The 14,002-nt window shown below is 41.0% G+C and overlaps 3 protein-coding genes across 4 annotated transcripts in view; 1 reads left to right on the top strand and 2 right to left on the bottom strand.

Moving 5' to 3' along the window:
- Window position 1: 1 nt before the first annotated feature.
- Window positions 2-5,137, bottom strand: fdx1 (ferredoxin 1). Its single transcript, XM_084347566.1, has 4 exons — window positions 4,595-5,137; window positions 1,798-1,922; window positions 1,424-1,553; window positions 2-878 (listed from the first exon to the last, which is right to left on the bottom strand). The coding sequence occupies exons 1-4, from the start codon at window positions 4,726-4,728 to the stop codon at window positions 770-772; spliced, it is 498 nt and encodes a 165-aa protein (XP_084203692.1). The 5' UTR covers window positions 4,729-5,137; the 3' UTR covers window positions 2-769.
- A 1,550-nt stretch (window positions 5,138-6,687) lies between these two features.
- Window positions 6,688-11,224, top strand: LOC311252967 (uncharacterized protein; the record flags this gene model as incomplete). The annotated part of the gene is made up of 7 exons (XM_084346630.1): window positions 6,688-6,724; window positions 7,637-7,855; window positions 8,026-8,088; window positions 8,624-9,489; window positions 9,626-9,763; window positions 10,292-10,403; window positions 11,151-11,224. The coding sequence occupies 7 exons, from the start codon at window positions 6,688-6,690 to the stop codon at window positions 11,222-11,224; spliced, it is 1,509 nt and encodes a 502-aa protein (XP_084202756.1).
- Window positions 11,225-11,441: 217 nt separating this feature from the next.
- Window positions 11,442-14,002, bottom strand: part of nbeal1 (neurobeachin-like 1) — a 41,620-nt gene continuing 39,059 nt past the window's right edge. For both annotated transcript variants that reach the window (XM_084346794.1, XM_084346796.1), the window contains one exon: window positions 11,442-13,999. In XM_084346794.1, coding sequence (XP_084202920.1) covers window positions 13,910-13,999 — 90 coding nt within the window. In that variant the 3' untranslated portion in view covers window positions 11,442-13,909. The remainder of the gene's footprint in view (window positions 14,000-14,002) is intronic.

Raw genomic sequence — 14,002 nt, 5'->3', positions numbered from 1 at the left:
CTAGAAAGGTTATTTCTTTTATTACATTACTTTTCACTCTATACACAGATATACGTGTGTGCTCTAGATATGTACAATCACATGATGAAATTATGCGGTTACATGGAGGATTCGATCAAACCAAACAATGGCAGGGGTATACATAATGTGGAGAATAAAATAAAATATGTTGGAGAGGATTTCGGCATCAGCACATTCTCTAATGCGAACATCGAGGACTGTTAGTTTTACGTTTCAGTCACAGGAGTCAGCTGTCTATCTGTTCATTTACTTTTTTAGTAGATATGACTTGAATTTACACACAAAGAAAGTGTGTGATGTGTCCGTGTAAATTCAGTCATAGTTACAAAATTAAATACAGTCTTTGATAATCGAAGGCACAGCCACAAACGAGAGGTGGACAGCAGTGACAGGTTAGATTCTGAGTGTTAATGAATGATGAGTTATATTTATTTAAAAATGGACCAACCTTAAATCAGGGCGGATTAACAGTTTACAATGATACAATATCATATACATATCATATATATTGTCATAATTTACTGTTTCACTCTATAAAAATCTCCTTGTGCAGTTTGACCTTCTAGAAAAAATCCTGTATTATTCATCTGTGACTTGGAAAAAGGAGGAGATACTGTTGCCGCCGAGCAGCTAGAGCGGTGCTGGCAGAGTTACACCTGCCATCCATCGTCCTCATACGGACACACACGTCGTGCCCTCAGTTCTGACCGGGCAACGACCACACTGTCTGCATCCGCAGGGCTGCCGGTTAAGAGGATCCGTCTTTGCTCTGTCGGATGTCCGCTACGCTCTCTGGAACCCTGGCCACCATGCCGTCCAGAGACTTGGTCAGACAGATCTGGCAACCCAGACGAGATCTGAAGGGAAAAATGAGAACCTTTTATTATTGTTTGAGGAACATATCAGGCTCTTTAGCTGCTGAATGCACCACCACATTCAACAGCTAATCGCTAACTATGTTTGTCTACCGTTTTATGCCGTTTTGTTTATTTATTTATTATTTATTCCTGGAAATGACACCAATGAGAGCAATTAATCAATTAACTAAAAAGCTCCATCGTGCATTGTAACTGAAGAGTCTGTTTTCTTGTATCATTTTGAGTTAATGACAGCTTGTTGAACAGTAACAAGGGAGGAGCTCAGTTGTGTTTACTCCTTTGTCCCTCGCTGATTAACTGATCTACTCTGACAAATCTCATTACCTAACAGAACCATCTCATCAGCATCAGGCAGTGTGAAACCACTTTCCTAAAAAGGATCAAGCTGACACTGACCATCTTATCACTTTTATCAACACATGATAGAGAAAAAACTAACACAACGTTAAATAATCTAATTAACAAGTACTGTATTTAGCCAGAAATTCAAATGTAACTGTGACCATGTTTTATAACATCCTTACGTGTCGGTCAGGCCGTACGCCAAGTCTAGCATGTCCATCTCCTCATCTGTGACTCGCCCCAGGTTCTTGTAGACGTCCTCGTCAAAGATCAGATGGCACGTGGAGCACGCCAGGGTTCCCTCACACGCTCCTGAAGACACACACACACACACACACACACACACACTTTTACTGCACAACTTTATCTGATGGATGAGGGGGAGCTCAGCCACGGAGAGGCAGCTATCTCTTCCTGTTTGAATCAAGTCGGACAGGTCTTTGCATGCCAGTGAAGAGCGCGAACATTGAAAGTGGTAAGAGACGGCAAAAATGTGAGGGAGAGAGGTCACTGGTTACACCAATCCAAACACTAGTCGGTGTGTGTGCTGACGTACCAAAGCCGTCAAAGTCGAGGTCCTCATTAATAACAAGATCTAGCAGTGAGTCTCCAGGCGAGCCCTTCACTGTGATCTTCTCCCCGTCTCTGTTGATGAAGTTGACCGTCACCTTGTTGTCTGACCTGAAACACACAGAAGAGTTTCAGCCTCAGTATAAAGTTGACTTACACTTTGCTGCCCTCTGGTGGCCAGAGCTCATCACTACACACAGAGGAACGTCAACAACTGGATATAAAATCAGATTTTAAAGTCTGATTTATTCATCAGAGCACAGTTCTTGTACCAAGAAATGTTCATTCCCACTTAAAGTTGAGTGTAGGAAGTAAAATCTTCACACTAAAAATATTCTAAATTCTCATCAATGAAATATTAAGAGCTCCAACGATAGACAGAAAAGAATCTGCAACTATTTTAATTTAATTTAATTTTAATAATTGATTAATCATTTAAGTCATTTATTAAGCAAAATGTATAAATCATTTGATGGTTTCAGCTTCACAGTTGCTTGATTCCCTTGTTTCATGTTACAGTACATGTAATATTTTAAATTACATCCGCTAAATCCACTAAATCTTTTGAGGAAAACCACAGATATCCTGAGGGTAACTTTCTCACTTCTCTCACAGTGGTTCGCTACGGGTCACTGTGCATCAGGGAAAATTACCAGATATAGACCACATATATTATATACATAAGCATGAAATACATGTTAAACCTCTGTGACAATCCTTTACTGTATTCGGCAAATTAATGTTTCTTTACGGCGTAATTTAGTTTGAGGATCAACATTTATCCGATTACCATCGCCAGTCAATTCGCCGTTTAATGACAAGTGAATGTTTAGGTGTAGATTAAATTAATGCCAACTTTTTCAGCTTTATACTAGTTAGGTTTGAACAAGGATTGGAAACAATAGAGTGAGATTGTGAAAAGAACTTTGTACATCTGTAAGCAGAACGTTAACAAAGTCAGCGTTTTGCATCCAATGAATTTTAGCACAGAGAGAACTAACGCAGCAAGTCCTTTTTCACCAAACACCAAAATAAACCACTGCTCCACGTTAATGCAGCCACTTATTCATCTACTTCAGAGCTATTTGTGAACCAAGGCTCACTATTATCAAAGGCTACAGACTCAGTGACTTTCCACAAACTAATATTCGGAGGTCGTACAACTTTTTAGGAGTCAAGCACTTTCAAGTTACACAAAACAACTTCCAGACTCTTGAAGCTGTCGTCATCACATCTTGTTATTATAAATGCAAGTGCGAAAAACAACCCACAGCAATCAATATATATAAATAGTCACTTTGGTTTTTGTTCCAGCTAATAATTAGAGCTGCGATGATTTTGACAACTGATTGAATTAAGTCAAAATTCTCTGATTCAAGCTTTTTGAAATGGGACTAATTTCTTTTTCCCCCTCTTCTATGACGGTAATCTGAATATCTTTGGGTTGAGGACAAAACAAGACATTTGAGGACGTCAACTTTATCTTTGGGAATCACTGATTGACTTTTTGCACCATTTTATGACAACCCAACAACTAACTGATTAATCAAGAATAAGATGCATCAACAGTGGTCATTATATTTGTTTTTCTTAAATATAACAACATGTTGGTTTGTGTGCGTGAATGTGAAGATGAAACACCAGATTATGTCAAGCAAGCTATATCAAGCTTTTTTGCCAGGATTATATTCAAATTCCAGCATTTTCCCCAACACTGAAAACACAACGGTTAAAATCAAGCTTTTCTCAAACCCTTACTAACAAAATGTGTTTGTAAAGTTCCCTGACATTCTCAGTCAACAGATGAAATGCTCTCATTTCCCGGCCATTACCATTAAACTCAATGACCTTCTGTAAATCTCCAGACTAGTGGGAACCCTGTTTAATCCTCTTTAAAAAAAAATATGTCAATTACCAAACTTTACTCCATGACCTTTTAAGACATTAACAGGGAAGGTGCATGAAGCTTTGATCACCAAAGTGTTGTTTTTTTAAAGAATGACAGTTACGGGAGGGTCAGGGCCAGCCATGCCCGCCTGACGTGAGCACACAGGGACAGTGCTAACCAGTTTAAGGCCAAAACTCCAAACCTTCAACCTGAGCTGCATGTCAGCGCTCATTATGCAATTCAACAAGTTGTTTGGCCCTGGGATGCCCGGCCTCAGTTAGAGAGCCTTGTACCTGAACAGAAGGATGGATCTCTTCAGCCTTGTGGACATATTCAAGATGATAACTACCAGTCTGTGTGTATTTGCTGACATAAACACACCTGTTTCACACACAATTTCAGATTTTCATATAAACTCAAATGCAAACCTGATCAGGTTGTTTCATTCCTGCAAGTCAGTTTTGTTGATCTGTTTACCTTGGAAGAAGGTTTCAGACCAAACTCCATTCAAAATTATGACATTTTTGAGAAACCTCAGGGTTTTATGAGGCAGTCTCAAGTTACATTGTGATACTAATGAAGGAAACAAACATTATCAAACATACTAAAGTTCAGCTTGGTGTTTCCTGCACACATGTCTCAATATTGAGGACAAAATTAAGTAATGAGCCCACCCAAAAAAGGGATAACAAAGCGAGATGAATCAGCATTCACACTGTAGAGGTCTCCACTAATGTTCTACCTGATACTGTACCAGCCGCACACTGATAACAAAGGTCATATTTAAATATGCCTGTTTACTGAATGGAGTTTGGTGTGACAGCCAGTGGTGAACCTCACCGAGTTCAAACTTAATATTTGAGCAGTGCCCTCTTGACAAAGTGACATAACTCACCTCAGAGACTGTGTTCCGGTGGTAAAACTCCTCTGACCCGTGAGCCAGGCACCTGAAGTTACTGCCGCCGTCCGCCGCGAACATTCACGTAACCGAACATGAGCTAGTCTCCTCAACGCTGTTACCAGAGCCATTTAAAAAGTAACGTAACGGAGAAGAAGTCGAAAAGAAAGCAGAGAAGAGGGACTGTCCGAGCTGCTGGACACTAAACACGCCGGGTAACACGGTCCACTTCGGTCGACCTCTTCGCTTCTCCACGCAGAGACACCCAACGATGTTAGACTTAGCACACGGAGCTAGCTACCCGAAGCTAGCTTGTTTTATCTGCGAGAAGTCACTCTGTCACTGTCACGTTCATTGCGTAACGTGCAACATATGTCAACTGCTCGTCGTCGGAGGTCTCAGATCAATTAGTCGAGCGGCTCGTGATAACCGGCTAAAGAAAGCACACAGAAAGCAGATGTTATCGGCTGCAATCACACTACACAGCTTTCTGCGGTCAATCGGTAAATGTGAGCGAACTCTGATGTATTTCCTTGTGAGGAAAACATTGTAAGAGTAGGGAAATTAAATCAACATCCTGTCATGACTTCAAAAATAAAAGCTATAGCGTGCTACATGTTGAAACGTTTCGGGAATTACACCATCCAGAGGTTACAAATAAGTATTTACATAGTGAGAGATGTTGAGCTAATAAATAGCCAACATTTCGTTGTTCATAGAACCCAAGCTTTCATTGATTTTAACGTAAATGTTTTTGTTTTACCTTTATTTTGAAAGCTAATCCGCCACGCTTCCTGCTGTGTGCTGCTTAATTATCGCTAGCTTGATGCAGCTAACAGAAACGGCTCGGTGCCCTCTACACGTGCTTGCGTTTGCCAATCAGGGTCTGAGTGAGTTTAATGCTCGTTTTGAATCACAGCGTCAGCCGGCAGAGCGGGGTTAAAGCGTTTATTTACATAGTAATGTTGACTTGACTAGTGTAACTACCACTCAGTGTAGCTGAGTATCACAGCTGAGACACTCCCAAAGTATTGAACAGTGACAGTCAAAGCCGTCAAAGTTTAAGGGCTCCGCGCTCTTCTCTCCTGCCAAAGGGATTAAAGGAAATACAAATCAAATGCAGCGCAACCTTGAAGTTTCGAAATGTTTAAACAGGGCACACTTTAACTCATTGTGCATACGCTCTTCAGTTCGATCCTGTCATGAAAACAGGAATGACAGGAATGTACAATATTCATAAATACAAGGCAATCTATGGCTGACTAATCCATAAAAAATGTTGAAACTATAATTTTACGCAGTGTGTGTATTGCAGTGTTTGTGTGAGACTAGTATACACCAGGTGGAGCCAGAGATATAAAATCATTTGTCACATCCTCCATAAAGAATCTATGTGATTTACTCTATCTTTAGACTTTAACATTGATGAAATGCAGTGATAAATCTGGAAATGTCAGTATCCAGTAACATATGGTTTTATCTTTTTAATCAGTGGCCCCAAATTGCTACCCAGCCCTCTGTTTTCAAAGTCAACGGCACTAACAACACAGTGTACATGTATACCTACAAACACATCAAAATAACCTGTAAAATACCTCCCAAAACAATCACGTCATGTTTACCATCTGTTCACATTGGTCTCCATTCTCTGACTATGTTCACAAATATTGATTGACCCTTGATTAACCCAAGTGCCATTCACCTGGAACATATTTACAAGACCCTGAAAACGGGATGAGCACGTTATAATAGGATGTCCGGGAAAACTAACAATTTCTCTGATGACTTAACATCACAGGTCAAATGTTGACCTAATGTTGTGTTCAGGCAGGCAAAGTGCATCCAATATCAGTGGTCAGATTTATCTGTAATCTCATTCAAAGTCTCATTGGTAGGGTTGGGTTTATGACCAAGACAGTGACATATTAACGCACAGCCCTTTGTTTCTGCGGTGCTCAGTGTTCATCACCGCCGTCTCAGGTAAGCTGCACAAAAAAGTGGCAGAGTCTCTGCGCTGAAACAGCCTCTGTGTTTACGGTCATCTTAAATACTAAACTGACATCTTAAAAGGTTGTTCTGGTGTTCACAGGATGTTCAAGTTAGTGCTGCTGTTCCTGACGCTGTCAGGTAAGATCCCTTCTACTATAGTAGTTATGTTTATTTAATATCTGTCAAATGTAGTCATTCTTGTGAATTCTTTTTTGTCATTGATGTGTGTCTCAGGGTTTGTTTTATCATGAGCAAAATATCTGTTTCTCTACATTGATATAGCTAGATGTTTTACCTCAAGATAGTTTTATTACACACGCCCTAGAGGTTTTCTAATGAATCAGTTTTTAAAAACTTTATTATTCCGAGATCATACCAGAAGCAGTTTGACAGCAAGCAACAAAAAAAAGCACAATCAAAATCAAAATCAAATAATCCTGACATAATGTCGAGATAATACAATATCTTTCATGCAATCAAGAAAAAAAAAAAATAAAATATATTTTGTTTCTTGTGAGCAATTTTCAATTGTCTTGATGCACCAAGCTTTTCTTTGACATTTTATCACATTAAAATCTGGTAAAAAATGTCAACTTAATTTGAATAAAGTCCCCTATGGGCTTCTGTATTCATATATTTCCACTGCTAATTAGATGTACATCACTGCTTCCTGTAAAAAATGTGAGAAATATTTTTGAGACTCAGCCAAACAATTTAAGAACACATTTATTCCTTTTGACAATCCAAGTTAATTGTTTGATCATTGTCAAGCCAACACTAATAGCGGCCTCGTTGCCTCGGCAGTAAAAGTGTTTACTGGGGCAAATAATATAATCAGTTGGACTGACGTATGCAGATATTAGACTTTGTCCATTATTGATTTATTACACTGTTAAAGAAAAGCTGTGCCCCACATAATATTCTGGCACAACAGTTAATAATTGATGTAATAGGCCAAACAGTTATGTATCCTATAACTGGCAAAGGTATTTGTTTAATCGAGGCTGTGAATTCAAACACTAACTGTAAAACAAACAACAGCCTTCACAGGCCTCCAGGCTGCCCCACTTGCAGTCCCTAGAAGATTGCAGAAGACATCTTCAACCTACCAGCTCCCTGATGGCTTTCGACAGGGCACCGAACACTCCTACACCGGCCGGGCTCTTCCTGACGGCTTCAGACAAGGTACTGAGCCCTCCAGGAGAATAATTGTTGACCTCAACACCGGCCGGATGCAAGAACACATCAGTGAGATGGAAAGGAGAGTGGGTAAGTACATATTCAAACCCTATGAGGAACTAATGACTTCAAGGGTCATTTGTCTCATTTTGGCTGCTTATTGATTAGATGTAATGACACAAATATGCTAATGTAAGTACCTATTTGAGAGAGTTCATTAGCAACAAGACCTGAGAACATTTGTACGTTTCCTCTTCCAGATATCGCTCGTACTTCTCTGGGCAATAGAGAGATGGAAAGAAGACACTGGCTGACTGATGAGGGTGAGCAAATTCAATCATGACTTATCCTCCACTTCTTTCAGCCCTCACCCACAAGAAACTACCAAGATACAGCAGAGATGTCTGTAAAACTACATCATATTTGGTCATTGTGGTGTCATTACTCTTTGGACCAAAATGTATGTCTGTTAGTTGGTCTACCACTTTGGTTTCAGGCTTAAATATCTCAACAAATATTTGATGGATTGGCACAAATGTTGTACAAACATTCATTGTTCCCAGATGATGTATCCCATAGCTTTGGCGATCCATTGACTTTATTACTAACAGCAGATTGAAATTTTTGAGTTGTTACAAAAGAATCTCAACTATTGTATAGACTTATGTGAAATTTGGACATTTATGGTCTGCAGAGGACGAACTATAATAACTTGTAATAGATACTAGATCCACCCAAAGTACATTAGCCTCACATAGCCACTAGCATGGCTGTAACATCTTCATCTTGTATTTAATGTACTTAATAGAATATCACTATGTTCAAGCCTGTATAATCTAAAGACCATCTGTCTTCCAGTTGCTGTTGATGTTCCAGCCGAGAGAAGTGGTGCTGGTTGGGTCCGGGTGGAGGAACTCTCTGCTCCTCGTCTTCCTGACGGTTTCAGACAGGGAACTGAACCAAAGATGTCTATCCCTGTTGGTTTCAGACAGGGAACTGAACCTTTAATGTCAATCCCAGAAGGTTTTAGACAGGGAACTGAACCAGTTATGTCTGCCTCAAATGGTCTTAAGATAGAAGCAGAAGCTGCGTTGTCCAGACAGGAAATTGAACCCATCCACATGGTCCCAGACGGCTTTCGACAAGGAACAGAGCCATCATCTCGTATCCCAGAGGGCTTTAGGCAGGGAACCGAACCATCTCTTCGTATCCCAGAGGGCTTTAGGCAGGGAACCGAACCATCTTCTCGTATCCCAGAGGGCTTTAGGCAGGGAACCGAACCATCTTCTCGTATCCCAGAGGGCTTTAGGCAGGGAACCGAACCATCTCTTCGTATCCCGGAGGGCTTTAGGCAGGGAACCGAACCATCTTCTCGTATCCCAGAGGGCTTTAGGCAGGGAACCGAACCATCCTTTCGTATCCCGGAGGGCTTTAGGCAGGGAACCGAACCATCCTTTCGTATCCCAGAGGGCTTTAGGCAGGGAACCGAACCATCCTTTCGTATCCCAGAGGGCTTTAGGCAGGGAACCGAACCATCCTTTCGTATCCCAGAGGGCTTCAGGCAGGGAACCGAACCATCCTCTCGTATCCCAGTGGGCTTCAGGCAGGGAACTGAACCCTCCACCAATAGCCGCCAAACACAGACAGTGGCATGCAAGGGGGAGGTCATCGATGGAAACTGCTATGAGTTCAACCCCACTCCACTGGCCTTCCAGGAGGCACAGGTAAGAAACATTATCTCTCACATTACAAGGAGGGTAATACAGCCCAGTTGAACTTTAACTGGCAAGTCCATGTCACCAGAGCCTGTGTGGCTCTGTAAATCAAATCTCACACTTTTCTTTGTCCTTTGTTCTCCAGGCCTTATGCAGAGCTCTCGCCCCAAATGCTGAGCTTGCATCTGTAACCAGTGGTGATCTGCATTCCCGCCTGGTCTCCCTGGTGACCAAGGGTGGGAAGAGCCACCCTGTGTTGACCTGGCTCGGAGGCACGGTCAAGGCAAGTTCCTCTCATCAACTCTCAACAACACACATTTTGAAGGAGACTGTTTGTTCTGAAAATATACACTGCTGTAGTAATGTAGTAGCAGTGAAACCAACCGATCGGTACCCAGGCTTTCTGTCCCCCAAGTATCTAGTTATATCTAAGTTAATCTACTTTATGTTTTCTTTAAAGAGAAAGGAGAAACATTAGAATCACAAATCAACATGTTTACTTCATGTGCTCATCGACTGTGACGCCAGCAGTCTGGTCTTGTACTGTGGCACAGACTGGAGGCCAAGGAGACTATCATTAGATATGTTATCAACAGACAGATAGTGTTATTCTTACCTTGGTGAAACATTGACCTTTAAACTTTTTATTTTAGGATGTTCCATCTGTGTCCGTACAAGTACATTTTCCTGATAAAACTTCTGTACTGTTACATAAGTAATACTTTACTTTTAACAATGTTTTTTTTTAAATAAGAAGGGTTTGTGTGCAAATGTTTGATATACTGTATATATGTTGTGTTGCACACCTCAGAACCAGCAGGGATCGTGGGTCGATGGGTCAGAGTGGAGTTACAGTGACTGGATGCCAGGTCACCCCAACATTCACACTGATAAGCCTGTCTGTGTAGAGATGTTCAAGATAGGTAAGAACTGCACTCACACACTACAGACACAGTAACACACATTGATCACCGACTTATGTCTGAAGTCAGCATTTCTCAGAAGTCTTGTGTCAGACAGGCAGACCATTAAAGTGAAAATATGAGCCTTGAAAAAATAAATCACACATTTGTTACTTTAAAAACTAAATGTTGAACTTTGTTGCTGTCATGCACACGTTACATGTGCTCGCTTTAACATCTTACCAAAAAGTATTAATAGTTATTAAGTACTATGTGATATCATAATGCACCTTTAAACCAGAAAGAACCAACAAGATCAGGTGTTTGATTTTAACGTTTTTAATCTTTGTACCACCTGTTATTTAAAAATTGTCTGACTAACACCACTGGACCAGGACTTATTATGACTTGTTGATAAAATATGTACTTGTGTATGTGTTACACATTAAACAGTAGAGCTTTAGTTGCGCAACTAATCAAAGGGTTATGGATCAGGGAAGGTCAGATTACTCTCTGACCGTCTTGGAAAGATAATAAAATACTAAAATATTAACTTGAATGGTGTTATCTTTGCCCTTTCGGCACAAAGGACAATCTCCCCTTGGATTTATTTACTCTTAGTTCTTTCCCTTTTGCATAATTATACAACGTTTTTAGATGGCTTAACCTAACTCCACCAGGCATGTTGGGTTCAGTCATATTTTACTTAATGCTCTTAGAAATACTCTATGAATGTGTGTTACAATCTGTCCCTACCGCTGTTTGCAGATGAGAGCTGGTGGACGGCCAACGATTGTGAACTGAAGAGGGCGTCTATCTGCTCGTACCCGATCACTGCATGAAAACCATAAAGAGACACAACATCTTGATTTGTCTCCTCCCGAACATCCTGAACAATCAGACATTGTTTCCATTGGTTTGGGCTACCATCCTGTACATTCATGTGTCCCTGAATAAAACTTGGCATATTACACACAAGACTTTTTTACCTTAGCCATGGCAGTCACTCTTCACTCTTCTTCAGCCCTCAGACAGATGAACCACAATCCAAACAATCCATTTAAATTTAGACAAGACTTTAATGATCATTTTCCACTTGTGTATACAAAGCAGTTTGTACAGATTAGGGAGCCAAGTTAAAACAATTTGTTACAATTTAGTACCTGGAAAGTGCAAAAGTACATTTCAAATACACTGAAATAAAAATCATGCTGTACATTATATACTGTATTCATAAATAATCACAGATATACACACATCCATTTGGTGACAGTCACAGAGAATGTTGCTAAGACACAAAATAGTAAGTTTTTTTGATTTTGAAGTCCTACAGTATAATCTTGGTTCCCGTTGAACCTGTGGAGGTTTTAACATCTGGAATGCTGCTTTTATTTGAGTTACGGTAAGGTCGGGGATGATTATCTTAAACCTAGCTCTATGTCAACGCCACACTGGGGGATAAAGGCACTCCGTTTTGTTGCAGTCGTGGAACAACTCAAACAGTGGTCTTTTGTCTGAACGACAAAATGTGGATGAACGAATGAAAACAAAAAAAAAACTGCATTGAAAAACATTTTATGCACCTTTCACAGAAATCTCTTAGAAGGACACAGATTGGTCTTTGCACTCCACCTCGCTGTGACATTTAAATACAAACCAAACACAAAAAAGGGAACCACTAGAGCAACCCTATGTCCAATGCCTAAACCATGACTGAGGGCTGCCATGGTTCACAGAAACAGTATCAACATGTATGATCAAATCAAGAATTTGGCTATAAAAAAATATTCTCACACACACACACACACACACACACACACACACACACACACACACACACTCAATCTCACACACTCAATCTCACACACTCACACACACACGTATGGTGCAAAAATATAAACCACACAGTCTTATCCACAGGAGCTTCATACTGTGGCTTTTTTGTGATTCTGACAATCACATTCACACAAGCGAACAACACGTCTTTTGAGCGACCTACACAAGGCATGCGGACCTTCTCGATAAAAGGAAAAAACTCCTCTGAAATCAGTCACTTCACAATGAGCAGGAAGGAGAATGAGATGCAAAAACAACAAAGAATGATAGTTTGATGCGATGATGAGAGCTGAAGGCAGTTGAGGGCGGGGATGTTAGGGTGCATTTACTGTCCCAGTTAAGCTAAAGGAAGACGGGATACGATACGGGACAGAAAAAACAGGAAGGAAGCATCGACAGCCACCCGATGAAGGAGCTGTATTGCTGTTAACACTGACATCTCATAAAGCCCTTGAGGATTTCTTCTTTCTCCTTCTTTTACAGGTGTCTAAACAGTCAGAAGAGTTTAAAGTATGCCATGAAAGTGTGATTTTAAAAAACTGCTACTTTGACTTATAAATAAACACGGATTCAAGTAACTTAAAAACATTCGATGAAGCACTGAGAGCGTTTTTTCTCTCTACTGCTGTGATAAATCTTCACATGGAAGCGCCTTGCGTTTCAGAGTGTAGTGTTTCCTTGCCTGTAGTGTGATTTTTTTTGTATAAAACTACATCTTAAATGATATGCTAACATTAAAGACAGACGCTACAGATGCTATCTTCTGTTGTGTGGCAGATGTTTCTAAAACAAAACAAGTCAAGCGTAAAAAAAACCCCCAAACTTCTCCGTCACTTTGCTACCTAATCTCAAACTGGACCAAAAATGCCATGCGGACAAACAGATGCCAAGTTGCTGGGCACATGCATAAAGAAAGAGACAACAACAAAGAAATCCACAATAAAAAACAAATGACACACACGCGCACACACACACATATTTTTATATATAAAAACACACAGGAAAGGCAGAGAGTTTGGTCTTGTGAGTGATGGAGCCGTCTTACTGCATAAGGCTGCTGTGTGGCAGCTTTGAGGCAACCATGAGGAGTCTCCGCCTACAGAGCACAGGCCCGCCTGTCTGCATCGAAGGCAAACTAAGAGGAGGCGAAAAGGCCACTTGAAACTATATTTTGAGATAGAGCATGGCAATACACTGCGCATGCACACACACACACACACACACACACATACAAACATGAGAGCAGTAAGCTGACCGATCCTGTTAAACCGAGGCTGAGCAGGTCAGAGAGTACGCAGTGCCTCTTAGCATAACCATGTAGCATCATGTGAAAATGTTGATGACTGGCTGAGAGATTAGGATGTTTGGGAGTGGTGGGTAGTGGTGGTGAGGGTGGTGCTGCGTCTGGATTTGAACCACAGCGCCGGCGCCATGCAGTCAATCCAAAGCAGCAACACACACACAGAAAAAACAGACGCATGGACAAGCGGACTTTGTGACGCTTAATGTTTTTTAGCATCCCAAACACAGCTGCCCACCACCTGTTAAACTTTGGAAAGGTGCTGAGGAGAGCTCCTCAGACAGAGTATGTATGTATGTATGGTGACAGGAATGTGGGTGGATGTGTGTGGAGGAAGGGAAGGGGGGGTTCAGGGCTTGAGGGGTAAGGATGGATGGTAAGGATGGTCACGCTAGATGTTGTACACCGTCTCCCCCGAGGAGATCTGGGTCAGTTTCTTGCTGGAGCCCCACAGCTTCCGTGTGATCTGGCCCGAACGCATCTG

This window comes from Pagrus pagrus, assembly GCF_965226575.1.
Source record: "Pagrus pagrus genome assembly, chromosome: 24".
NCBI lineage: Eukaryota > Metazoa > Chordata > Actinopteri > Spariformes > Sparidae > Pagrus > Pagrus pagrus.
This window is presented reverse-complemented; position numbering and strand designations above follow the sequence as displayed.

Excerpts from the sequence above, each read along its gene's own strand:
- fdx1 (XM_084347566.1), bottom strand. The coding sequence starts at position 4,728 with ATGGCTCTGGTAACAGCGTTGAGGAGACTAGCTCATGTTCGGTTACGT. Across the intron at positions 1,923-4,594 it reads ACCGGAACACAGTCTCTGAG|GTCAGACAACAAGGTGACGG; the intron begins GTGAGTTATGTC and ends TGTGTGTTTCAG. Across the intron at positions 1,554-1,797 it reads CCTCGACTTTGACGGCTTTG|GAGCGTGTGAGGGAACCCTG; the intron begins GTACGTCAGCAC and ends GTGTGTCTTCAG.